General features: G+C 34.3%; 1 protein-coding gene across 9 annotated transcripts in view; it reads right to left on the bottom strand.

Moving 5' to 3' along the window:
* The window catches only part of SCAPER (S-phase cyclin A associated protein in the ER), a 413,812-nt gene that overhangs the window by 253,102 nt on the left and 132,879 nt on the right, over nt 1–27,831 (bottom strand). For all 9 annotated transcript variants that reach the window (XM_055556199.1, XM_055556197.1, XM_055556200.1 and 6 more), the window contains 4 exons: nt 23,646–23,788; nt 18,822–18,903; nt 17,255–17,407; nt 16,571–16,678 (listed from right to left, as the gene is read on the bottom strand). In XM_055556199.1, the coding sequence (XP_055412174.1) occupies nt 16,571–16,678; nt 17,255–17,407; nt 18,822–18,903; nt 23,646–23,788 (486 nt within the window). The remainder of the gene's footprint in view (nt 1–16,570; nt 16,679–17,254; nt 17,408–18,821; nt 18,904–23,645; nt 23,789–27,831) is intronic.

Raw genomic sequence — 27,831 nt, forward strand, 5'->3', positions numbered from 1 at the left:
AGTATGTTAAGGCTGTATACTGTCACCCTGTTTATTTAACTTATATGCAGAGTACATCATACGAAATGTTGGACTGGATGAAGCACAAACTGGAATTAAGATTGCTCGGGGAAATATCAACAACCTTAGATATACAAATGATGCCCCTCTCATGGCAGAAAGTGAAGAGGAACTAAAGAGCCTCTTGATAAAGGTGAAAGAGGAGAATGAAAAAGCTGGCTTAAAACTCAACATTCAAAATCTATGATCATGGCATCCAGTCCCATCACTTCATGGCAAACAAAAAGGGGCAAAGTGGAAAACAGTGAAACATTCTCTCTTCTTGGGTTCCAAAACGTATGTTATATAAACATATGTATGTATGTTTATCTGGAGGAGGGCATGGCAACCCACTCCAGTATTCTTGCCTGGAGAATCCCATATACAGAGGAGCCTCACAGGCTACAGTCCATGGGGTCGCAAAGAGTCAGACATGACTGAAGTGGCTTAGTACACATTCACGCATGCATGCATGTGTGTATGCTTGTGTATAACATACTCACAAACACATCACATATATTTTATGTTCTTGAAATATCATTTCACAGTAAAAGTAATCAAGACATCTTAATGAAACAGCTAACTATAAACTAAATGTCTTGCCATATCAAGTAGCAAGGTACCTAACAAATTCTACCAGGCTTACGTCAAAAGAACTTGAGAGCAAACTCTAAGAGGCTCCCACTGACCAACAGATAGCATAATTTGAGCTTTAAAAAAAAGAAAAATTTTCAATGAAGGAAAGCCATCAATAATTCCAGAGTTTATAATGATATATATTTTAAAATAACTAATTGTGGACACATTTGGAGGATAATAGGAAACTCATTATACTGGAAACAGGTAAAAATAAAAAAATTTAACCTACTAATCAGTAACCAAATAGTAGATGAGGGAAAGAATATCTTTATAAATGTATTCCAAATACTAAGTGAAAGTGAAATGTAGAATTTGAATAGCCCCATATTTATGAATTAATGGATTTAGGTATCCATTAAAATCAAAAGCTAATATGTCAGTACCACAAAAAAGAAAGTCTATGAGACATTATGCTCATCTTGATGAAAGAACTCACACCAAATACAGTTTTTCCAAATGGGCTGAATGCCTAGTTGGATCACGTCTCTGGATTTGCCTGCCCGTGAGCAGCCAATAGACAGTATAGAGAAATTACTACACACTGCACAGTAACAAAGCTTTAGCAAGTCACATAATTCTGCTAGGGACGAGATTTCCCAATTCTTCTTTGTTTTTAAGACTTTTTTTTTTTTAATATGGACCATTTTTAAAGTCTTTTATTGAATTTGTTGCAACACTGTTTCTATGTTTTGGTTTTTTGGCTACGAGGCATGCGGGATCTTAGCTCCCTGACTAGGGATCAGGCCTGCACCCCCTGCACTGGAAGGCAAGGTCTTAACCACTGACCACCAGGGAAGTCCCACCATTCTTCTGGTAGCTGGTGGTAGCCATGTGACTGAATTCTCACCAACGGACTATGGATACATGTTTAATGTTTGAAGACCCATTCACTTTCTTCCCCTTCTGCAAACTGGAACACAAAAGGGCCTGTAACATAGCTCTGAATATTAGAACTATACTAGGGGATGATAGCAACAGAAGATAACTGAAAAAACCACATGGCATAAAGCCACCCTGACCACTTAGAACTGCTTACCTCAGGACTCTATTGTGAGGAATAAAGATCTATGTTTAAAAAAAAAATCATTGTATTTTTGTCACTATTACAGCAGGTTAGTCTTTTGTCTTTCCCAATTAATGCAATTATGTACAAAAATTTATATTAATTATATGTTTATAGCTTTGCATTTTATATGTGTATGCATGTGTACATAAAATGACTATAAGAAAATAAGGCAAAATACTAAAACCTGTCACTAGATGATTGATGCATTTTTAATTTTCTCATTTATAGTAAATGTGTAAGTAGAAAGTAAATCATTTTAAAATAGCTCTTATGAGATGATATTTAGAGCTGATGTCAAAATAGTATTTGGGCAAAGGGATTGGAAAAGTTCAATAAGGCAGGATGCATCATGAGTTTATCAGCATTAGGGCTGAGTGATGAGTACATAGAGGTTTGTCATCTTATTCTGTCTATAATTATAAGTGTTTTAAATTCTTCATCAGTTTAGAAAATTCTCCATCAGTTTAGAAAATCTTGTAAGGAAAAATAATTTACACACATGAATTTTAAAATTATATGTTTGGCTTGCCAATAGTAGTAAATGAAATCACAATATTCTTATCTCTCAAGCGTCCAAGAACTAGTCTCATAATGAAATTTACATGTTTGTGCACTACTCAGTTGCTGAAGAGAGTGGACTCCCAGTTTGACATCTATTTTAATGACAGAAGGAGACAATATCCTGTAAAAAAATAATCCTTGATGACATCCTTTCTTAAAATCCCAAGAAACTGGTTAAGATAAGACAAATACAGCAATTTCATCTCCTTTTACCTGAAATATTGCTTGCTTACAGTTATCTATAGTTATGGTCATCTGAAAATTGAGCTTTTAAGAGATTGATATTCCTGCCCTCATTCTAATATGAACAACCAGTTTCACAGTCCAGTCTACTTAATATTTAATAAAATGCTCAGTAAAAAAATAAACTTTGAATAACTTACTTCCATAAAATTACCATAAGGAAATATAAAGGTACAACAATATTTCTTTACAAATATATTCATTGCAATGAGATTTACAACAAAATATCAGCAGTAGGGAACGGATTACCTAAATTATGGCACACGCATTAATATGGTACTAGAAAGGTTAGATTAGTTTTAAGCACTTGTAATGGTAAATAAAAATTCAAATTTTAATCCTTGTAAGGCAGTTTATATATAAGCAAGTGTTTAAGATATTCACAGGTAAAGAGCAGAAAATTAAATCAACATATTAACAGTAGGCAAACCTCAGTTTTTCTTAGATTTTCCACAATTGACGTATATTAATATTTTAATCACTGTAAAATTAATGCTAATAAGGAAATGTAAGGAAAAAGCAAGTTATTTAAAGAGGATTGATTTGTATAAGGTTACAGTTTCTACAGGCTCATTTGTACCACAGAAAGAACAGATATAACTATGTAAAAATACACTCATCTTTTGGTATCTACTCACAATCCTAATTATTACACCACAGGCACAAGGAAAAGCAAAGTATACACTTTGGGATGCAGTGTGTCTCGAATATGTCTATGACTCATTTCCAAAATATGAATTATCAGGACCAAAAATCATCTGAAGGCCTCTGTATAGTCTTCTTTCTTGTAAGAATTAAAAAAACACAACCTCTACCCTTATGGGATCCTGGTCAGTGCAAGCGCTACTCTACTAGCAAGTCAGAAACCAGTCTTCACTGGCCATTCTATTTGACACTGCGAACTCTACACATGCATTAGTAAGAGACACTGTTTTTCCTTAGGAACAGAAAAGCAAATTGGTGCCGTGGAAACAGCACTAAACTGTGAGTCAAGAGAACTACACCAGGATGAATTCTACAACTCATGGCTAAGTCCCTTCTCTGAGCCTCAGTTTCCTCACTAGTAAAATAAAAGCATTAGACAAAAAATTCTAAAGCCCCCCATTTTCTAACATTCTAAAAATCAACGTATATGTATAGTTGATTCACTTTGTGGTACAGCAGAAACACAACACTGTAAAGCAATTACACTCCAATTAAAAAAATAATAAAATAAAATAAATCAATGTCTCAAGTCCCAAATCTAATTACATATGGCTAACTCCACACACACACACATTTAAATCTAGTTTTAAAGTCATAATTGTGACTTATTTAAACATTACTGTAATATGAAATATTAGTAATGTATATAAGGAAACTAATACCTATACAGATGATCTCATCAAAGTTTATATCCTTCTTATTCTTTTAATTACCTTTTATGGCATACTAGACCAAAGCACTGGCCTTTCTAACATAATTTACTATATTCAACGAAATAATTCATAATGAAGTTTATGACCTTGATATTCTATCAGACTCCTCCTGAAGGTTCTTTATTTTTTAAAAGAGACAGGAAAAAATTAAGCTATAGATAGGTTCATGATCTTTGGGAAACAATGTCAAAGTTCTAAAAATAGTTGATGAGCAAGAAAATATAAATGACACACATAGGATTTTATTAAACTATAATTTTCAGAGCGCTCTCAAGTGTTACACCTCACAATAAACACATTTCATAAAATATGCTACATTGAAGAAAACAACTTGCTTCCCATTATTTAAAAATATTGTAATATAGAACTGAGAACTTTTAAGGATATTACTCTTTCTAGATAAAAAGATTTCAATATGTCTTCTCTGAATAAAAAGAACCACAGTTTCATTACAGTCATACAAATGTATTTTAACTTAAAAATCAAAGCTGTTCCTTTATAGAAATCCAATGTCATGCTCAAAAGGCATATTTCTCTGGAGCCAAAAGTTTACTTGCAAGAGCAGGATGGGAATTAAAAAAAGAGCAGGGTGGATGCCAAGTTACAAATCTAAATAGATGAGAAATTAATGCAAGGGTTTTCAACATTTTGTTTGGAAAAACATTTTTCTCTCAACCTCATCCTGTACTTTCTCAACTTTGTAATCTAAAATCCAATGATATTAATCAATTTCAGAAACAAATAATGTTTTCTCTTAAATTCTTAAAATATTATGAGGCACTCCACTCTTTTAAGCCTGCCTGGGACAACAAGTAAGATAAATACGAGGCATTTTACAATATTTCCTCACTGTCTTCTACAAAAACTGGGCAAGTGTGGGGGCCCGGAGGGTAGGAACTTGGTTTCTTGCTTCTTTAGAGAATGATGGTAAGAAAAATGAGAGGTGAAGAAGAGGTGGCAGACTGGGGAAATGAAGGTATTTGGGAACGGAAGAAGAAGAAGGAAAATCAGGAGGAAAAGGAGAAGCAGCTGAAAGAAGGGAAGGAATAAAAACATACTCAACTACAAACAACATGGCATTTTTAGACAGCACTTTACCATATATCTTGAATACCACCCTCACAGACATAGTATATTGAAAATAATAAATGACAGGCTAGCTCATTAATATTTAGTTTGAAAGTGAAAAAGTGAAAGCATCAGTCACTCAGTTGTGTCCAACTCTTTGCAACCCTGTAGACCGTAGCCAGCCAGGCTCCTCTGTCCATGGGATTCTCCAGGCAAGAATACTGGAGAGGATTGCCATTCCCTTCTCCAGGGGACCTTCTCGACCTAAGGACTGAACAAGGGTCTTCTGCATTGTATGCAGATTCTTCACCGTCTGAGCCATCAGGGAAGCCCATCATTTAGTTTATTAACATTTAATTCAATATGAAGTGTGCCAAGGGTTTACACTAACAGCTTACGTTAAAGAGCCAGAGTTTTACTATGAATAAGACTGAGGAGTGGGTTGCCATTGCCTTCTCTGAAAGAATCTATAGCAAACTATTATTTTGGCTTATAACACTCTTCTATAAAGCCATCCCAGCAGGTTATCCCCCAGAGAGATTTCAGAGGAAAGCTGATTTATAATTACTGACCTGTTGGATGGCACTAGCAATACCAAACTGTCTATCATTATCATCCAAACACGATTCAAAAGTGAAAGCACCATATATAAGAATTAGTTCACTCATATTTAAATAAGTGTGTTTAGAGATTCATGAAACTATGAAATTTATCAGAGATAACACAAAATGAAGAGCCAGGCTCAAGTGGCCTTTATCTCTGCTTCCCTGGCACCTGGACTAGTGCAGAGGACACAAGCAGGTGCTGAAGAAAGGCTTTAAAAAGCAGTTTGAGAGTCCCATTATATTTAAATAAAATTTTAAATTTAGTCAAACAGTAAATTTAAGAAAATCTAAAATGTACTGCCTTTTTAAAAAAAATTTAAAAAATGCCCTTTGTGGCAGCACCATTTTGAAAAATTAAACACATTCAACAGTGTCAACGTATAAAACTTGATAGGCTATTTTAATAATACAAAAGATTCAACTCTTCCCAGGTCCCTTTCTACAGGTGTAGGATACACTTATGATTTTATCTACTACAATATATGTATTATATTGTTTGAAGTGACGGATGAGAAAAACGAAGCTAATGAAATACTGTGAAACAGACACCATGTAAAAGAGAAAAGGCCATCTTGTGATAGAATGATAGTCCACCATCTGTCCCCCTGCCACTCAGTGACAATTACAAATACTCCATCAGTTTTCTGGTAGGTGGAGATGATGAATGAGGTAAAGACTTCTTTTTCAGATTCTGATGTTCCTTTCTGATCTAATCTGAGGTTTAATAGATGACTCAAAGAAAAGCCCAGAGTTCAACAAGCTTATTAATTTATCATGCTGTGAAGATGGGGAGAGGTCTGAGCTCAATACTACAGCAGAGAATGGTTTAGTTGTATTGAACCAAGGATTATAATGAAAGATGTCTTTGCAGAATTCTAAGGTTTCACATACATAGTACCAAGCCTCATCCTTAGAAATCATTTCAATAATATTCTAGTAACAATACTACCATTGAACACAAATAATACCACCCTTTCAATACAAAATCAGAGACAATGTTCATAGCATCAGACCTCCCAGTTGAGTGATTTTCACAGCCTGGGGTGACAAGGGCTTAAGAGAGTAGGCAGCGTCATATCATAGCCAATGGCACCAGAATAAACATTTCCTTTATGTCTATTAACTTTAAAATGTTTAACAAAAGGATGCATGCAAAAATATAAATATTTGGTTACAGTAAAAAGATAGAAAAGAATATACTACTCTAACACTGCATAAGAAAGAAAGCTGGAATGGCTATGCTAATATTACACAAGGTAGCAAAGAGTATTATTAGAAATAAAGGTCATTTTATAATAAAAAGGGGTCAATTAATCAAGTGGACATAACAATGATTAACATTTATGAACCTAATAACAAAGCTTTGAACTACATGAAGCAAAAACCGATTGAACTGTCAAAAGAAATGGCAAAAGTAACAATTAGAAGAGTCCATATCCCTCTCTCAAAAATTGACAGAACAGAAGTAGGCAGAAAATCAGGAAAGATATAGCACATGATGCCACTTTTTGAGGCGACTATTATGTTTACTATTTTGATCACGGGTTATGAATATGCCCAAAGTTACTGAACTGTAAACTTAAAGTAAGTGCATTTTAAGGTATAACAGTTATACCTCAAAGTGCCTTAAAACAGCAGGAAATTCCCAATTTGTATTAATCTATAATATCGAATACAAAAGAGTTAAGTCCAAAGAAATAACATACAGCATGGTACTTTTTTATAGAGCCAAAAACTACTAAAATAAAAGCATGTTTTTTTAGTAATAGATCTAGATGCAAAAATAAAACTGTAAAGGGGACGGAAGAGGAAGAATATATCAGGACATCAAAAACCTAACCAAAACTAGGTTTGCCATAAAAAGATGATACCAAAAAAAAAAATCTAGGAAGCATTAAATAAGAAATAGGGATGTTTGATATTCTTTAAAGGTTTAATTGATCAGTAAGATGAAAAATGTATAAATAATTATGACCATGATAGTAAACTCCAGGATACATATATTGCAAATATTGACTTTAAGAATACAAGGAAGCATGAATAAATAATAATAGCATACTGGCAGTCTTCATTTTTGAGAAAAGGGTATTAATGAGCAAAAAAACAGGTTATAACCGTGTATACGAGACAGCAAAAGAGACATTGACGTATAGAACAGTCTTTTGGACTCTGTGGGAGAGGAAGAGGGTGGGATGATTTGGGAGAATGGCATTGAACCATGTATAATATCATATATGAAACAAGTCGCCAGTCCAGGTTCGATGCACGATATTGGATGCTTGGGGCTGGTGCACTGGGACAACCCAGAGGGATGGTACAGGGAGGGAGGAGGGAGGAGGGTTCAGGATGGGGAATGCATGTATACCTGTGGCGGATTCATTTTGATATATGGCAAAACCAATACAATATTGTAAAGTTAAAAAATAAAATTTTAAAAAAAGTAGGACTATTTTCATAACAATGAATAAATTATATATATATATATATATATCCAAAGAGAAAAAAATATTCTTTTTAAAAGAAGAACTGAAATTCAAAATACTTGTAAAATTCAGTAATTATTTAGAAACAAAATAAGCCCAGCAAGAAAGCTTAAGGCTTAAATAAAGAAAACTATGCACTTTACTAAATGATCAGTTCAGTTCAGTTTCTCAGTCGTGTCCAACTCTTTGTGACCCCATGGACTGCAGCACGCTAGGCTTCCCTGTCCATCACCAACTCCCAGAGCTTGTTCAAACTCATGTCCATCAAGTCGGTGATGCCATCTAACCATCTCATCCTCTGGTATCCCTTTCTTCTGTCTTCAATCTTTCCCAGCATCAGGGTCTTTTTCAATGAGTCAGTTCTTTGCATCAGGTGGCCAAAATATTAAATGATACATACATACAAATATAATAGATGAGTAGACAAACATGTGGCTGGATGGAAAGAAAGAATTTCTAAAAGTATTGAGTTTGTTACAATGTTGTTTCTGTTTTATGTTTTAATTTTTTGGCCATGAGGCATGTGGGATTCTAGCTCCACGACCAGCGATCCAACCTATGCCCCTTGCATTGGAAGGTGAAATTTTAACCACTGCACCACAAGGGAATTTCCTAGAAAGAATATTTAAAAGATGTTTACTCTTACCTTGATGCAATCTTAATTAAAACACAAACAGGATGTTCTTAACAAGTTAACAGCAAAGGTTATGTAGAAATTGAAAAGTGAAGGGAAAACCAAGGCAATTTTGAAAAAAGAATAATGAAGAACAAACTGACCACAGTAAGAGGAGAAGGAAAAGACAGCAAATGATATCTACTCAATTCTTTGGAGAAAAAAATTATAAAACGGCAAATCTCTATCCAGTCAAAAGTAAACAAAGACTTCAAATAAAGGTTATTTCTATTTTATGCAACGTATCCTGGAATAAAAAAAAAAAAGCAATAGGAAAAACTAGCCAGTTTATATTATGAAGCTAATATAATCTTGAGAAAGGAACATCTAAATTAAATATCTGCAAAACAAATTCAACTATATATTTTTAAATCAAGACCAAGTAAGCTTAGTATCAGAAAAGTCATTACTGTAATATATCTCATCAAAAAAATTAAAGGAAAATGTGACCTTTCCAAAAGATCAAGAAAAATTTTCAATAAAAATTAATGCCTACTTATTTTTTAATATCTTACAAAACAAGAGAACTTCTTTACCTTGATAAGAGCCATTTATGACAACTTACAAATTGTTTTAAAAAAAAAAAGCTCCAAATCAGAAAATAAACAGAATTTTTTTTTAAAAAAAGTCTTAATTTTATTCAGCATAAAATGCCAAGTCACTGAACTAGTTACTGGCATAAATCTAAGGTTACTTTGTACCCCAAATCTTATAGTATGGTTAGAATAGATGAAACCCTGCTATTCTAAGTCACTTCAGTTGTGTCCGACTCTGTGCAACCCCATAGAGGGCAGCCCACCAGGCTTCCCCGTCCCTGGGATTCTCCAGGCAAGAACACTGGAGTGGGTTGCCATTTCCTTCTCCAATGCAGGAAACTGAAAAGTGAAAGTGAAGTCGCTCAGTCGTGTCCGACTCTTAGCGACCCCATGGATTGCAGCCTAGCAGGCTCCTCCGTCCACGGGATTTTCCAAGCAAGAATACTGGAGTGGGGTGCCATTGCCTTCTCCGAGAAGAAACCCTAGCAAAAGTCAATTATACATGCTTTAATTCATTTGTTCTACAGTACCAAAAAAGCTAAAAAGACAACCTGAAATTAAGAATACATCACCTACCTGACCAAATCTCAAAGTGGCACTAAATGGAATCCAGTATTTTCCTTTTATTATAATGGCATCAAACGTTATTGCAACAATTTAAAAGAATAAAGATCTAAGGATGTAAGTTGCCAAAATATTCAACTTCACTATCGTGGTCTCTTATGAACACATTCATTTATCTAATTTTAATCTTGAACCAAAAGAACAAAAATGTATCCTGAGCAACATGAACACATCTCTGTTGTTCTATTTCTTCTTTAAATTTTTAAAATGCTTTTCCTTTTATCAAAGTTACCCAATACACATAATTAACACAGTCAGTAGTTCAAAGAAAGTAATTTCCTACTGCTCTCCCCACTTCTTTCTCAAATCCAGAGGCAAAGATTTTAGCTTATTAGTTTATCTTTTTTCTTTTATACTAATATATTTTGTGTTGCTATTTCTACATTTTTCTTTTTTTTTTTTTTTGGAGGCCATTAATATTTATCTTATATTTATATTTATATGAGATTGAAAGGTAAAATATGGCAGTAAGGTAGAAGTTCAGTTCAGTTCAGTTCAGTTCATTCGCCCAGTCATGTCCGACTCTTTGCGATTTAGGATTGGCTCTTGACTTTTCATTGTGGGACATGAGGATTTAAGCTCTATTCCTGAACCTGGAACTACCACCACACTTTGACTCTCATGTTTTCCCCTATACTTCCAAATATAAAGAAAAAAAAGAGGTGCTATTATCTAGGAAGCAGGAATATGAGGTTTACTACATTACTTTCTGATGCTAAAATACTTCATAACTTAAAAAAATATTTTTCGAGAGAGAGAACTAAATTACAGGACTGTGAAAATTCTGTTTTATAGCTTTGTGATTTTTCTGATACTGCAGATGCGCCGACTCTGCCAAATGCAAGAGAAGCCAATTTGACAGAATAATTATTACTAAAACGCAGTAACTTTGATCAGAGATAGATAGGCATTCCCTGATCCTCTATGAATAACTACTTTGGAACTAAACCAGTGGCCACAGAATTTCAGATAAAAAACCTAATTAGGTGTTGATTAAAATAAAAGCTTTCCCCAAATGCCCTCAGTTCTTAGGTGGTAGAAGCCAGTAGACATGCCATGGGCCAGAATGGAGGCTACGGTAAAGCCTCAGAAAAACGAAGGCAGAGCGACCTCAGGGGTGTCTCTTGCTGATCAGCAAGAGACAAATAAATGGCTCATGCTCCACCCATGTCCAAGAGGAAAGAAAAGATCAGCAATTCACTAGCTACCTTTTAGGATCCGTGGCCGTGAGTACACTAAGTAACCAGGTAAACTAGGAACTCATACTGGAAATCAGAAAAGAGAAGATACGATGTAGTAAGATCCCAACTTTTCCTCCTAACATGGGGTTACATAAGCCATACTCTTACTCTGATATGCACAGATGCCATTTTAAGGAGACAAGCAAGAGGATGGGGACTGAGGATTGTTATAAAAGAGGCTGGGTACTAACTATGGAAACTATTTAAATTACTGGATCAAACTAAGATTTAAACAAATTGATTGTCTACTTAAAATGTCTTCCTTGAATCAATGAAGACTGAATCAGCTATAGCTAGCTATGTATTCCCTGCACATATCAGGTATTAATGGGAGTGAATTTACTAACATAAGAATTCTAAAAGTTAGAAGAAATACACACATTAACAATCAGCTATTTGTATGTGTGAATTATATACATAAACAACTATAAAAAATTTCCCATTCTAGTAAATAGAAAATGAAAGCAATGGAAACTATGTCCTATAAGAAACAGTAGATGCTTTTTACATCGTTTCTCAAACATAACTGTACTTACTGAGGTATAGGGGGAAAATGAAGGTCCTTTCTAAATGAGTTGTAGGTTTTTAAATTTGACTTGATTTGCTGTTGAAGGGCAGAAGATGTTTTCCTAAACATGATTATAAAAAGAGGTAATAGCAAGTACTTGTGCTTTGCAGAAACACAAGCATTTACTATTATTTCTCAGACTGCCATCAATTCTGGGAGACATCTACTTCATCTTCCACATCAATCATGGGCACACTGGAGCCAAAGAGACTGGCTTATATCCCACTAAATACAATGATATCTTTCTATTTTCACTACCTAAAATGTTCATTCAATCACCTATCTAGTATAGTTTACCAAGCAGAAATACTAATTTAGGAATAGTAAAATCACACTTGATTGTAAACATCCAATAAATGATAATTAAGATCCTTCATAAAAGTTCTTTTCATATTTTCCATTAATTAAATGAAAATAAACTATTATTGTCTCTATATGTGAATACATGAGTTGACAAACAAGTATAATTTATATGCTTTTAAAGCCAAGGAGTCTCACAAATACTGAAATACAAAAATTAAAAAAAGTTTTAAAATCTTTTTAATTTCACTCTCTTTACAGAATTAAATGTGCTTTATATAAGTCCTGTGAAAACCATTATCAGCTTCTTCAGAGAATGTGAAAACAGGACTACAAAAGAAATCAGAGTTTTATTAAAACTAATATTTTACTATTTCTCTAGTACTGTGTTAAAAAAATTAAATTTTAGAATATATTTCAACTAGTACCAGTTTCTTTGTCCTTTAGAAATCACGTTCTTTAAACATTTGGATTCTAAGATGATGAAAGAGAAAAAAATTGAACATATAAGAGCTTTTTTTGTGATGTCTCAAGAAACACAAGAAAAATTTCCTGGTCAAATTACAATAAAAACCCCAAACATTGAGCCTTTCTTGCTGGGCAGCTACCTATTATGTTTAACAGGCTTAAAACAAAATGTGTCAGAGATCAAGAGTAAGTTATCTGATATGTCAAGTGCATAAGGTCAAAGGTCCAATTTTATTAGGTCAGAGGTGGTATAAATAAAATCTTATATGTCAAAGAAGAAGGGTCACAGATAAGGTGTATATAATATAAAGACATCACAGATGACAAGTAATAACTTTAAGTAGAACAAGTATGTTTACTATAGTTACCCTCACTGATTAAAAATGAAATGTGTGTATGAGTAAGTATAAAATGGCCTTTATATATCATGTAAACTCATATGCACACTTGGTTTGAGGAAAAAGGGGCTACTACCAAAAATAACTACATGAATGAAGTGAAAACTTAAAGAAAATGTAATACTTCTAAACTGAAACAATACACAAAATGAATATCTCAATCAAACCTCAAACCACAACAGCTAAACATCAAACTATGCTTTAGTAGCTACAAAAGTTATATAATACTATATATTTTTCTTCCAAAGTAAATGTGTGAATTAAATATCCCTTCCTTCTCTATTTTTCTCAATGAGATAAAAACACATAAAATTTAGATTTCAGTTTACATAGTAGCAGTGCTGCACAAAATTTTAGATTTTTTTGGTAAATTAAATAGAATAGCCTTTTAAGAGAACTTAGTTACAAATAATTTTTATAAGTGGAAGATTTTCTTTAAAGAGACTAATTAAATTCTAATTAACGGGGCTTCCCTGGTGGCTCAGTGTTGAAGAATCCATCTGCCAATGCAGGAGATACGGATTCCATCCATCGCCCGGGAAGATCCCACATGGCGGGAAGCAACTCAGCCCGCATGCCACAACTAATGAGCCTGTGCTCTACAGTCCACAAGCTGCACCAAGAGAAGCCCCTGCAATGAGAAGCCCGCACTGCAATAAGGGTAGCCCTTGCTCACTGCAACTACAGAAAAGCCCATGCAGCAAAGAAGACCCAGCACAGCAAAACTAAATAAATAACGAAACAATTTAGGATTTTTTAAAAAGTGGAACACACATTCACATGGCTCTAGTTATAAACAGCAAAGTTAAGTAGAGAATGGGGACAACCACATGAATGATTCAAGTAAAAAAAAAATTCCATAATACTTAAAATACCCAATTTGAGTAAAAGGTAAAAAATTATTTTTGGTAAACTAAATAGATGATTAGTTTCATTTTTTTAATTTCACCTTTATTAGTTGGTACTTAAAGCCATTCTGTATAACCTTACAGTTCAACTTATTTCAATAAGTTTTTCTTAAATGCCTTACTATGCGACAAGCATTATGTCAAACAAAGGATATACAAAAATTAAACATTTAAAGACTTCCAATTTCAGCCACAGTGATCTGGCACAGTGAACTCCAAAAGTTGCAAATAATATACAAAAGATCTACTTGAAGGCATTAAAAACAGCCAACACAGCCAGAACTTGAGACCATGATCCCTAAACAGGAGGGAAGCACAGGAGGTAAGTTCCACATTCACTCTGGATTTTGCCCTAAGTGTTTATGCCAATTTTTGGCATGAGAGAACAGTGAAAGCTGAAAGTGGCAGTCGTACTGAGCTGAGGAGACAGAATTTGGTTTAGAGCTGTCAAAAGAGTTGGAACTCAAGGGGCAAAAATCCTTAGAAGGAATGAACCAATTTAACTGCGTGTAATTTCTCCTCAAACACTGGTCATATCAGAAACTTAGAAAACAGCAGGTCTGTTCCTCCTACCTGCTGCTGCTGCTGCTAAGTCGCTTCAGTCATGTCCGACTCTGTGTGACCCCATAGACGGCAGCCCACCAGGCTCCGCCGTCCCTGGGATTCTCTAGGCAAGAACACTGGAGTGGGTTGCCATTTCCTTCTCCAATGCAACTGAGACCCAGACACAGCCAAATAAATAAATATATTAAAAAAAAAAAACCCACAAAATGACCCCTGCTTCCTGACAGTATCCAATCCAGAGCAAAGTCTCATGTCTTTGAATACTCTCCCCTATCCAAATCACCTGAGCAAAAACCCAATTCCTGTAAGTCCGTTCCAACACCTTATTGAGAAACTCTACAACTTCCCGTGGTGTGCACTTTCTCTTTCTGTAACAAATCAATAAACCCAATTCTACTCAACTGTAGATGTGCTCCTGAAGGTCTTTGTCTGGAAGGCACTTGCTAAGAGAGAATGATCTATCACTTCACATAAACATTAGGGATCAATCTCACAGGCTTAAGGATAAGTTAAAGAAGCCCAAGCACAAAAGGTATATACTGTACGACATCATTTATATGAAACTGAAGAACAGTGTAAGACCATCTGATGGTAGTCAGAGACTAGTTAACCTTTGGCAGGTGGGGCACAACTGGGACGGGGGATGAAGGAGCCTTCCAGGATACAAGAACAATTTATGCGCTGACATGAGTGGAACAAATGTAAAAATTCATCGAGTTATGTACTTTAAATCTATGTGTTCTATTAATATATACCATAATTAAAACAAAAAAGTTAAACACATATTTTCACTTTTTAAGTTAAGCACCTACACACAAGCACTGCCCTCACAGAACCATAATAACCTTTCCTGGATATCTTAAGAGATACCTGAAAAACATGAATTTCTCATCTTTGGGTACCTTTAGAAATTTGCTTAGTACATACAGAACCAACAAATTAAGAGATTAGTAGTATCATCCATATCTCAATAACAGTCGAACTAAAACATTTATAAAAATACTTCTACAAACCTAAATTCCATGTTAACAGTAATTACAGGTAGATAAATAATGCATTTCCAAAAATCCCTATGTACTGTATTGATACCAAATTATCAATTTCTATGTTTTTTATATTGTTAGCTATTTTCTAAGAAACATAGAGTATCACTGAATAACTCTTAAGTTATTAAAATATCAAAATATCATAAACCTTTTATTAATCTTTTCCTTTTTTTATTGGAGTATAAATTTTTTTACAATGTTGTGTTAGTTTCTGCTGTACAACGAAGTGAATCAACTATATGTACACATATATCCCCTCCCTCATGAACCTCTGTCCCACTTGACCCCTACCCCACCCCTCTCGGTCATCACAGAGCACCAAGTTGACCTTCCAGTGCTATACAGCAGGCTCCCACTAAGCTATCTATTGCACACATGGTAGTGTATATATCGGAGGAGACAATGGCACCCCACTCCAGTACTCTTGCCTGGAAAACCCATGGACGGAGGAGCCTGGTAGGCTGCAGTCCATGGGGTCGCTGAGGGTCGGATGCGACTGAGTGACTTCACTTTCACTTTTCACTTTCATGCATTGGAGAAGGAAATGGCAACCCACTCCAGTGTTCTTGCCTGGAGAATCCCAGGGATAGCGGAGCCTGGTGGGCTGCCATTTATGGGGTCGCACAGAGTCGGACATGACTGAAGCGACTTAGCGGCAGTGTATATATCCATAAACCTGTTTATGTATTGAAATTATATAAACAGTATTAAGTTCTTATTTCTATGTTTCTTATTAACATATATACTAAAATAAAGATATTTGTATACTATATTGTTGTTGTTTACTTGCTAAGTCATGTACAACTCCTTTGTGACCCCATGGACTATAGCCCGCCAGGTGCCTTCTGTCCATGGGATTTTCCAGGTAAGAATACTGGAAAGGGTTGCCATTTCCACCTCCAGGGAATCTTCCCAACTCAGGTATCAAACCCACGTCTCCTGAATTGGCAGGCAGATTCTTTAACACTGAGCTACTAGGGAAGCCCATATTATATTGTAGTAGTTACTAACTATAGCTTTAGATAATCACAGAGATACATATGAACATGGATTTCTTCACAGTAGAAGAGAATATAGAAGGTACTCAATAAAAACATGTAAATGAACCAAAGTAAAGCTTACCACTTCTTCATCTGAAAGTTCACGCCCTTGGATGCTGCTATTTTCTCTCACAGCTTGCTGGTGTTTTTTTCCTTTAATGTGACTAAAAAGATACACCTCTGAAGAGATCTAAAAGCATAATATAAAAGCAATGTAATGAACATTTAATTATATCTTATTTTAAATATTACACATTCTATCCAGTATATTATACACAACTTGCAATCGCTCTATAATTTATACATTAGTCTTAAAAATGTTTTCTTTAGAATACAATTCTAAGACTCCTCTAGAAGACAGATGATAAAAAAGGCATGTCATCAAAGCCAACCTTAACAGGATATCATTTCTTCTAAGTATAAAGGTTCAAGTCGCAGCACCGAAAAATGTTGCTTTACTTTTGTGGTCCTAATATCCCAAAATATTGACCTAGGTATCATTAGGCTAAAATATCATTAGTATCATTAGGTAAACATCCATTTGAGCAGCAACTGCATGCTTTGATCCTTTGCATTGCTACTCCTAAAAGCTGATACTGTTTCTGTACTATCTATACTTACTTTGCATAAAAATCATTAAAGAAATTCATGGTACTCAGCACATGCCTTGTATGACTTTTAAGACTGGAGAATATATATCCATAGTTTAATAAACTTTAGTAATAAATTGTAACGTCTCATCACAACACTGATACTGACAACCTACCAGGACATTGCAGAGAGAACACTGCTTCTTTCTTTCATAAGGGGTTAATTTGGGGGCATAATCGGTATTTGCATGTCGTCCACTGCTTAACTCGGCAGCTTTTTCTTTTCTTTGTTCAATCTGTTCCATGTGTCTTCTAATGCTTTCATCATGCTATAAATGAAATCAAAGTATAAAAATACATAAATTTATTCATTACACTGAGAGCTTGAAAAAGCAGTATTTCTATTAAACTTTCTAAAATAACAGAATGCCTTAATTCAATATTGGACGCTGATGATAAGAATTTATATAAAGCCCTTTATCATCCCCTACATGCATCGTAACATTTTCTAAAGGGTACTCCATGGAATTACACTGTGGGTTATTAATAAGCATTTTGCAGAAGAGTTTCTGTGGTCAAATAACTTTGGAAAATAGTAAGTTAAAGCTACTTACTGGCTCTAGGCTTGTCACTCTGCACTGATGTAATAAACCTAGCTTATACTGAGCAACATTTTACACACCTTTTTGAGCATAACATACATGAGAAGCACTTCATGGAACATACTATGGGAAATGCTGCCCTACTTAAAGACCAAGCTTATCCTCAGCAGAAAAGTCCCATTATGACACAGACCTCTACCCACATCACCTCCAACAACTTCCCGGAAAACAAAAAATAAACAAACCCAAAAACACTATTTCAGACTTTTGACTTCATGCTCATATCATTTTATATGGCTGGGTGCCATCCCACCCATCTTACCTATTCAACTCATCTTTCTTTCAAGATTCAGCTCAGATATTATCCTCTAAAATTATTTCCCTGACTTCTGAAACCCTTCATGTTAGCTTATGTGTCTTCCTCCTCTGTATTTTCATGACACTCCATGATTATCTTTATCCACATAGAAATTATCTGCTTAGCATCTGAATCTCACACTAGATTATGAGTTTCTTGAAACTCAGAACCATGTCTTACTCATCTCTGTATCCCTATGCCTACCACCAGATTCAATAAGTATTTGCTGCATTAGATTTAAATCAGTGATAAAGTTCTAGGACAATACAAATACTAATATAGGATCCTCTACTCTATGGAATTTACTACCCTTGTGAAACCCCAACATGTAAATAATTATGACATAATGCAAAATATTCACACTGCTAGAAACTACCAATGGCAAAGACTTTCTAGAAAATATCAGCTTATCATCATCTCCCAAGATATAATTATGCAATTCATAAGCACTGAAATAATACTTTAATTTACTTCTAAATTATTAGAGGTCTATAAATATTAAAAGTTTAATAGTAATGTCCTCGAGTCATTAACAAATTACTTAATAAAACCAAGAAATGCTAAAATTCTTTACATTTTTTTCCCTCAATGGCTTTATCTTATTAAAATAATTTGTTTTCAGATAGTTGAGTTGGAAATGATCATAGACAAACCACATAACTCCAAAAATTAGTAATGCAAATTAATCAATTTTTATACAATTAATTAAAAAGAAAAAATATTAATCTCATGCTACATTAAAACAGCTCTAAAATTTCAAAGAAAAATATATAATATTCCTACCTTGAGCTGGATTTTTTTCTGTAGCTCTTCCATAGCTTCTTGTTGAGCAGCTGTGAGTGCTGCCAATCGTTCTTCCCTGTCTCTGTAAGAAGACAGTAAAAATTAGAAACTCAATGCTTTACAGTAACAAATTTCATGAGGTTAAGAAAATACAATTAGGACACATAGGCATATGTACTTCAGAGCTTTTAAAATTATTTTTTCAGAGTGCCTACTGAGTCTTGGATATATTATTGCACATTAAACATTTGGGAAGCAATAGACATTGTTAGTTATACAAATATTAGGTTGATGAAAAAGTAATTGTGGCTTTGGACCGTCAATTTTAAATAATAATAACTAGGCTCAAACCCATATTTATTAATCAAAATATGAACCATTAAAATCAACACATTTTTGCCAATGAGAAACAAGTTTGTTTATTCCTGTAATACAAAAATCTGTGCTTTGGGATTCGATGAACTCCCGGAGAGCATTTTCTGCATTCTCTGTTTGTGGAAATGTTTACCCTGCAAAAAGTTGTTGAGATGTTTGAAGAAGTGGTAGTCAGTTGACGAGAGGTCAGGGGAATATGGTAGATGAGGCAAAACTTCGTTGCCCAATTCGTCCAACTTTTGAAGCTTTGGTTGTGTGACAGGCAGTCAGGTATTGTCATGGATGGAGAAGAACTGGGCCCTTTCTGTTGACCAGTGCCAGCTGCAGGCATTGCAGTTTTCAGTCATCTCATCAATGTGCTGAGCATACTGCTCAGATGTAATGGTTTCACTGGGATTCAGAAAGCTGTAGTGGATCAGACCACCAACAAACCACCAAAGAGTGACCATGACCTCTTTTAGTACAAGTTTGGCTTTGGGAAGTGCTCTGAACTTCTTCTCAGTCCAACCACTGAGGGTTGTTGCCTATCATCGAATAAAATCCCTTTTCATTGCACATCACAATTTGATCAAGAAATGGTTTGCTGCTGTTATGCAGAATAAGACAAGACAACACTTCAAAACAACATTTTTTTTTTGACTTTTGGTCACCTCACGAGGCACCCACTTATTGAGCTTTTTCACCTTTCCAATTTGCTTCAAATGCCAAATGACCATAGAATGGTTAATGCTGCATTCTTCAGCAACTTCTCATGTAGTTTGTAAGAGGATCAGCTTCAACAATGGCTCTCAACTGGGCACTGTCAACCTCTGACAGCTGGCCACTACACTCCTCATCTTCAAGGTTCTCAGTCTCCATTGCAAAACTTCTTGAACCACCACTGCACTGTACATTTGTTAAGCAGTTTCTGGGACAAATGTGTTGATGTTGTAAGTGTCTCCACTGCTTTACAATCTATTTTGCACTTGAATAAAAAAAATGCTTGAATTTACTTTTTGTCTAACATCATTTCTATGGTCTAAAATAAACATAAAATAAACAGCAAGTAATAAGTCATTAGCAAAAAACATAAAGTGAGAAATGTGCATTAAAATGATGTATAACATAACCACATTTAAGAATGTATTCCAATATCAAAGGGCAAAGTTCAACAATGCAAAACTGCAATTACTTTTGCACCAACCTAATAGGCTTCTGGACCAAGGAATGGGTTTAAATACTAGCTCTGGAACTGTGAAAGTGAAAGTCGCTCAGTCGTGTCCGACTCTTTGTGAACCCAGGGACTGTACAGTCCATGATAGCTTAGTTGGTAAAGAATCCGCCTGCAATTCAGGAGACCCCAGTTTGATTCCTGGGTCAGGAAGATCCACTGGAGAAGGGATCGGCCACCCACTCCAGTATTCTGGCCCGGAAAATTCCATGGGCTGTGTAGTTCACAGTGTCACAGAGAGTCAGACATGACTGAGCGACTTTCACTTCATTGGAACTGTAAGTTAATTATGGCATATTGAAAATATACATTTATCTCTTTTCCTGTATAAAAATCTATAAATTATGAAAGGGATAGAAAAGGCTAATATTCCCAAAGACAAAGAGAACAGGAGAGGAAACGATCACAAACTGTGAGATGTAAAAAGAAGAAAGACCATGCTTAGGAAAAAAGCAGTCAAATGAATCTTTCCCTGAATGAAGCCTTATGCTGGATTTAGCAGACAAGAACTATAACAGCTATTATAAATGTTACTAAGAATTAAAAGATAGTATGCCAACCTAAGGAAAAAATATCATGACAATGATTCAACAGATAGAGAATCTCAACAGAGAAAGATTTTTTTAAAAACTTTACAACAAAAGAAACTAGGAATCCTTAAACAAATGGCTGATTTGAGGGGTGCAGCAGGGAAAATATAAGATGAAATTGAAGCATCTTTCAGTGCCAGGAAGTAAGGATATACTCAAAAACCAAAATGATGAAGTATATCTTAGGCAAATGGGGGTCAAATGAATAAGCTCTCAATGTCCAAGGATGAACCAATTACATGCCATAATATTGGTGTATAAATGACATATTGATATAAAACAGGAATTTAATAAATAGGAGAACAAATATTCTGTACAGAAGAAGTGCACACAATTTATGTAGGAATTCTTCTCTCAAGGAGGTAGAGAATAACTCCCCATCTCTTCAGCTTAGCCAGTGTCTAGTGACTTGCTTCCAAGGATGATAGTATACTGGAAATTTAAATTAAAGTATACAGTGTTGAAATCTAACAAAACTACCTTAGCCAGGCGATCAAGACTAACAAAATCAGTGAAAACACAAGGTGATATCATGAACTTTTGACATTTGAAAAATGGTAATTCACATTCACCACTGTGGTCTTCCTCCCCAAAACCATAACCTCAATATAACCATGAGAAAAACATCAGACAAATCCTAATTGAGGAAAAGGCTACAAAATACCTGACCACTATTCAGAACTGTCAAGGTCATCAAAACCATGGAAAGTCTGAGAAACTGCTACAATTCAGAAGAACCTGAAGAGAAATGACAATTAAATATCTAAAGAAATAGTGGCCAAATACTTCCAAAATTTGATGAAAACACCAATGTAACAGAGTAGGATAATCATGAAGAAAAACAATCTAGACAAATCATAATTAAACTGGTGAAAAACAAAGTAAAAAAGAAATAGAAAACAAAACAAAAAAACCCTCCCCATATACAGTGGCAGAACAGTACGATTAATGGCCAAATGTTCATCAAAAACAACAAAAGTAAGAATATTCAAAGTACTGAAGGATTTAGCCAGTGCAATATGGCAAGAAAAAAGAAATTAAAGCCATCCATATTACAAAGCAAGAAGTAAAGCAAGGGCTATTTGCAGATGACATGAGCCTTTATGAAAATGTCCTAAAGAACAACAACAGCAAAAAAGAAAACACTAATAGGAAAACACTCATAGGAAAATTGGGCAAGATCATTTAAAAACTGTAAAATAAGATAAATAAAAAATTGATTTTATTTCTATACAATAGCAAAAATACTACCAAAAATGAAATAAAATAATTCCATTTTCAATGACCTCAAAAAGAGTACTTAATAAATTTAAGAAATGAGCTAAATTTAAGAAATGAAATGAATTACAAGATCTATTTTCTAAAAACTGCAAAATATTGTTGAGAGAAATTAAAGCAGATACAGACACACACCATATTCATATATCATAATACACAATATTATAAAGGTGGCAATTCTCCCCACAACAATCTACAGATTCAAGGCAGTTGCTATAAAAAAGCTTGGAAGCATTTTATTTTTAAGAAAATGGTGAACATACCCTAAAAAATTACTTGGAAAGCAATTTTCAAAGAGGACAACACTGGAGTACTTATATTACTTGTTTGCAAAACTTGATATAAAGTTACAGTAGTTAAAACAGTGTGGTGCTAAAGAAGAGACATCAAAAGAAAAGGACAGAGTCCAGAAATAAACTGTCACGTCTATGATTAACTGATCGTGAACAGGTAGCAAGGCAGTTCAATGGTTAAAAGCTAGACTCTTCAACAAATGGTGCTATGATAAATGAGTGCCATAGACAAATGAATAAATTTAGATTTTTCTTTTCATACTATATCTAAAAGTTACCTTAAAAGGATATAAAACCTAAATGTGTATCAAACTGAAAACCGTAACATTTTGAGTAATATCTTATGACACGGGATATTAAAAAATTTCATAAACAAGATCAAAAAGCACAAATCAATCAGGCCAATTAAATGCTTTGTCTTTGGTCTTTGAATCTTTTTTTAAATTAATTAATTTAATTGGAGGATAATTTCTTTACAATATTGTGGTGGTTTCTGACATACATTGACATGAATCACCCACGGGTGCACGTGTCTCCCCATCCTGAACTCCCCTCCCACCCCCCACCCACCCCATCCCTCTCGGTTGTCCCAGGGCACCAGTTTTGAGTGTCCTGGTCTTTGAATCTTAAACAAGAGATTTTAATAAGTAGGAATGGATAAGTGTCATTTATTATAATAAGAAAGACAACATACTACTGGATTACTTCCATCAGAGGACTACTGCTGTATGTAGCTCCTGTGACCTACCCTTTGATGTCTGACCAAGTCCAAACCTGGTCCTCTAACTTCCTGTCACTTTTCCTCCCAATACTTAAATTAGCTTGTATCAAATTCTATTTCTTAAAACTGAAAATATCTTGAAACCTCAAGTTTCCCATCCAACAGAATGTTCAAAAGGTTTCCATTTTAAGTAGAGTGTCTTAATTCCTGGAAATTAAAATTCAGTAAAACATTTCTGTATATGTGACTATTTCTAAAAAATATACACGATAATAAATGGCTTCAAAATTTGATCTGAATATGCACTCACTACAAAATGTTCATCAGGACCAAACATCGAGATAGCAAATGAAGTACCTAGCTCTTTCCCGGGCTGCATCTTCGCGGGCTTTTTCCTTTTCTTGCCTCTGTTGTTCAATTCGGGCTTCTTGTTCTTTCCTCTTCATTAACAATTCTTCTACACGGGCCTGCCGTTCTGCTTCTAGAGCTCTCTTACGTTCCTAGTATCAGAAATGTTTTAAAAGATGTTAGAATTATGTGTAAGATGAAGATGATCAAAGGTGACATAGCTTGGACATAGACTTTTATATTCAAGACAGACAAATACCTGACTTGTCATTATGCTTCTCAGAATTTAAACAAAAATCAAGTATCAATAATATCTGGCTTTTACATGTTGTTCATTAGTGCTACAAATTTATAAGAACAAATGCTATTTTAAGCACTGAAACATGTTTATTACCATATGTAAAATAGATGTCCAGTGCAAGTTCAATGCATGAAGCAGGGCACTCAAAGTCAGTGCTGAGACAACCCAGAGGGATGGGGTGGGGACGGAGGTTGGGGGGGGGGGTTCAGGATGGGGGAACACATGTGCACCCATGGCTGATTCATGTCAGTGTATGGAAAAAACTCATTACAATATTGTAATTATCCTTCAATTAAAATAAATTAATAAAAAAATAAAGAATAAATGTTATTTTAGTACATATTATGTTATTTATATTCTGTGAGAATCTGATAAATATTTTATGTTTAATCACTTCTAAACCATTGTGTTTAGATGGTTGTAGAAATAACAGAATATGATGAAGAAAGCATAATTAACAGAATTTATTTCTGAACTAAGCTTTCTTCTTAACTGAAGAAAAGGTTGTAGCCGGGCTTCCCAGGTGGCTCAGTGGTAAAGAATCTGCCTGCCAAGGTAGCAGCCACAGGAGATACGGGTTTAATCTCTGGGTGGGAACGATCCCCTGGAGGAGGAAATGACAACCTACTCTAGTATTCTTGCGGGGATAATCCCATAGACAGAGAAGCCTGATGGGTTACAGTCCATGGGGTTACAAAGAGTCAGACATGACTGAGCAATTGTACACGCACACACACACACACATACACACACATAGTTTGTGGTCAGGAGAGAGGCATTATAATATAGCATAGTAGATAAGAGAGTAGATACTGCATTAGACTCTCTAACTTTGTTCCCTGATTACATTATTTACTGTCGGGTGACTCTGGTCTAGTTACATAATATATGTGAATTAGTTTTCTAGAAGACAAAAAATAACAATAGTACTTTTAAGGATACTGTACAGAATGTATGAGATAATACATGAAAAGCGCTTGCCACAGGGGTTGGCATATACTAAATTCTCAGTAATTATTTATTATAATCATTATTAAGGTAGAAGATACTTCATTAAAACACTGTGATATACTTTCTGTATATATTTCACCATATTACTAGATATACCGATGTATTTCTTTCAATTCATCCCCATTCTCTAGGTAGCTTACACAACATTTTCCTGGCCACAACTCTTTATGATAAATAGAACACTGATCTAGGCTCTAGTAACTACTACTTAGATAACTTTGAGCAAGTCATTTTACCTTAAAGAGACACACCATTTGTTGTGAGATTTAAATTATTAATATAGGTAAGTACCTAACAAAGTGTTTAGTATGGCATAAAGTGTTCAGTAAATGACTGCAGATAAAGCAGTTTCTGTCTCAAGAACACTGAGGAGAGAAGTAAATATTTCTAATAATTAACTTAACTCACAATGGTAACTTTATCTCTACAAGAAGTTGTACGTACGCAGGGGAAAAAAACCTTTTTAAAGTAGTACCACCAAAGGGTACCTAATTCTTTTCTTTCTTTCCTTTTTCTTTTTGGAGAGGGGATGGGGAGCTAGAGGAAATGTACTGATTTCAGAAGAGTATATCTGACAGACTGCAGACTTGTAAAGGTATCCAAATAGATTTTAAACAGTCATTACTTTCTGAAATATTATTCATGGATTAATGTTACAGCTACCTCTCGCTACTAAGTTAAGTATAATATGTAGCAACTTGTTTAGCTATTATTATCTGAAAAACTGAAGAGTAAAAACAAAGTTTTCTCTTAACCTCAAATTTACTTGAAGTATTTTTTTTAAAAATCTGCAGTATATCTGAAAACACAACTGCCACACTAAAATGTAAAAAGATAAAGCTTAAGTATAATTAAACCAGAACTTTTCATTTCACATTTTATAAAAACAAAATCTTATGGAATATAGTTTTAAAAATTAAAGTTGGTCTTATAAATTAAATATACTAATATTATATAAAACAGTTACTTTATGTGTATATGCAATGTAAGTTGTATGCGTAAATATTAATACAATGTCAACTTGTTGAATGTTTTTATGGATATAAGAAATACTCCAACGTTGTACTAACAAATAATTGAATTTCAAAAAAAATCCAATCCTCTAATTTCTGTTTTTAATAACTAGACAGGAAAATTGGTACTTGTGAGTAAAATTAGTAAATTCAGCTAGTATTTTCCTTTCTAAAATACAAGTTTCCTAAAGACAGAAAACTCTGCACTCCATAAAAGCATCTTGTATAGAGCAGGAGTTTGATAAATACCTATTAAACAAATGAAGCATAAGTTTTAAAGTAGTATTCATCATAAATCTGTAAGCTTACAAATATAAAGTATAAACCTACAGCAACTGAACTGGAAAGGCATCTATCTGCCTCTCAGGCCTTCTGAAACCTCTCAGACTCCCGTGTACTTTGTTTCACAGTCAAGGATATGTTTACAGTGGCCAAAGAACGGATTTTGTAGCCCTGCCCTGTATGCCCGCAAATCAAAAGATTATGGGAAGAGGACAACACAGACTATCTAAGGAAATTGGGCTTAAAACTAATCTGTCAATAATTTACATAACAAAAATGGCAAATTAAGAATATACAATGGTAGCATTAACTTAGTATTTCACTTGCAAAAAAACCAAGAATCACAACTGCCTTTAACAATTAATTTTGGAAGTTTTTCAAGAGTACAATTAAAGCAGATGGGGGCCTCTCTAAATTCTTCACTGAGTTAGAATCTTACTATTACTGTATTTATATGTTTGGCTTTAGTGCCTAGCACATCACTAATGACTATACATTTATAATTTTTTTTAATTTTATATATGTATATAAAACCAATAAATTTTCTACTATCAGTATACAGATTAAACGTATGTATATAGGTTTTAAAATTTCCATTGAACATTAAATCCACAAGAAATTTCAACATTTTAAAAAAGAAAATTCTGAGTAATCAAAAAATGTGTTAATGACTACAAAAAAATCCCTTACTACTTTCAGAAGACCTGCTTTCCTTTAAGCCTTAATAAGTGTTCTAAATTATGAAATAAGAGTAATTTTTAAACAGAAAATAACTGCTGTATTTTCAAATCTGCAAAACAAATGTAGAAAAAGTAACCACAGAAGCCTATTAAAAAATATACAATATTACTCATATATTTTCCCCCAAAATCCAGCTAAGAAGTCACCTCTTTCAGAGAACTTTCCCTGACATTCCCCTCTCAGCAACAGAGCTAATTATTCCCTATTCTGTGATACTGCTATAGCCTATACAGGTTTGTATTACATTTTCACACTGTGTTCTATTATTTACCATTAAGGCAAAGATCATTATTTATTTATTTCTGAATTACTAATGCATAATAGTTATTCAAAAGTAACACGCAATTTTCAAAACGATTATTTGTATAAAATGGTCCCACTGCAGAAAGAAAAACAGCAATAAAGCTGAAGAGATGGCACAGATTAAAAATTCAAATATCCTATTTCATTTATTCATCTAAGAATATTAATTAATGGACAACTTTAACTTTTAAATGATAATAATGAAACTTTGTACTGTCCCTTTGATAGGACAAGCTAAATTTTCTGTAATAGTACATTCTGTATTTTTAAACGTAAGTTAGCTTGGCACTCAAGATTAAAATAAGACCCTGAACTCAAATCGAACAGAGATTGGGTGAATATGGGACTGCTTGCTAGTACACAAAAATAGCATGAAGTAACCAATAAACTTGAAAGCTGTATTGATATTTTAATCTTCTAAAATTACCAGTGAGATAAAGAAGCATAAAGTATTAATAACATCCCTAATTTTTAACATAACAACAAAGGTCTTCATGATCAAGTCTATGACTCTACAGGCTGTACTCGCTCGTATCTCCTTCTG

Source organism: Bubalus kerabau, chromosome 19 (genome assembly GCF_029407905.1).
Source record: "Bubalus kerabau isolate K-KA32 ecotype Philippines breed swamp buffalo chromosome 19, PCC_UOA_SB_1v2, whole genome shotgun sequence".
NCBI classification, from domain to species: Eukaryota; Metazoa; Chordata; class Mammalia; order Artiodactyla; family Bovidae; genus Bubalus; species Bubalus kerabau.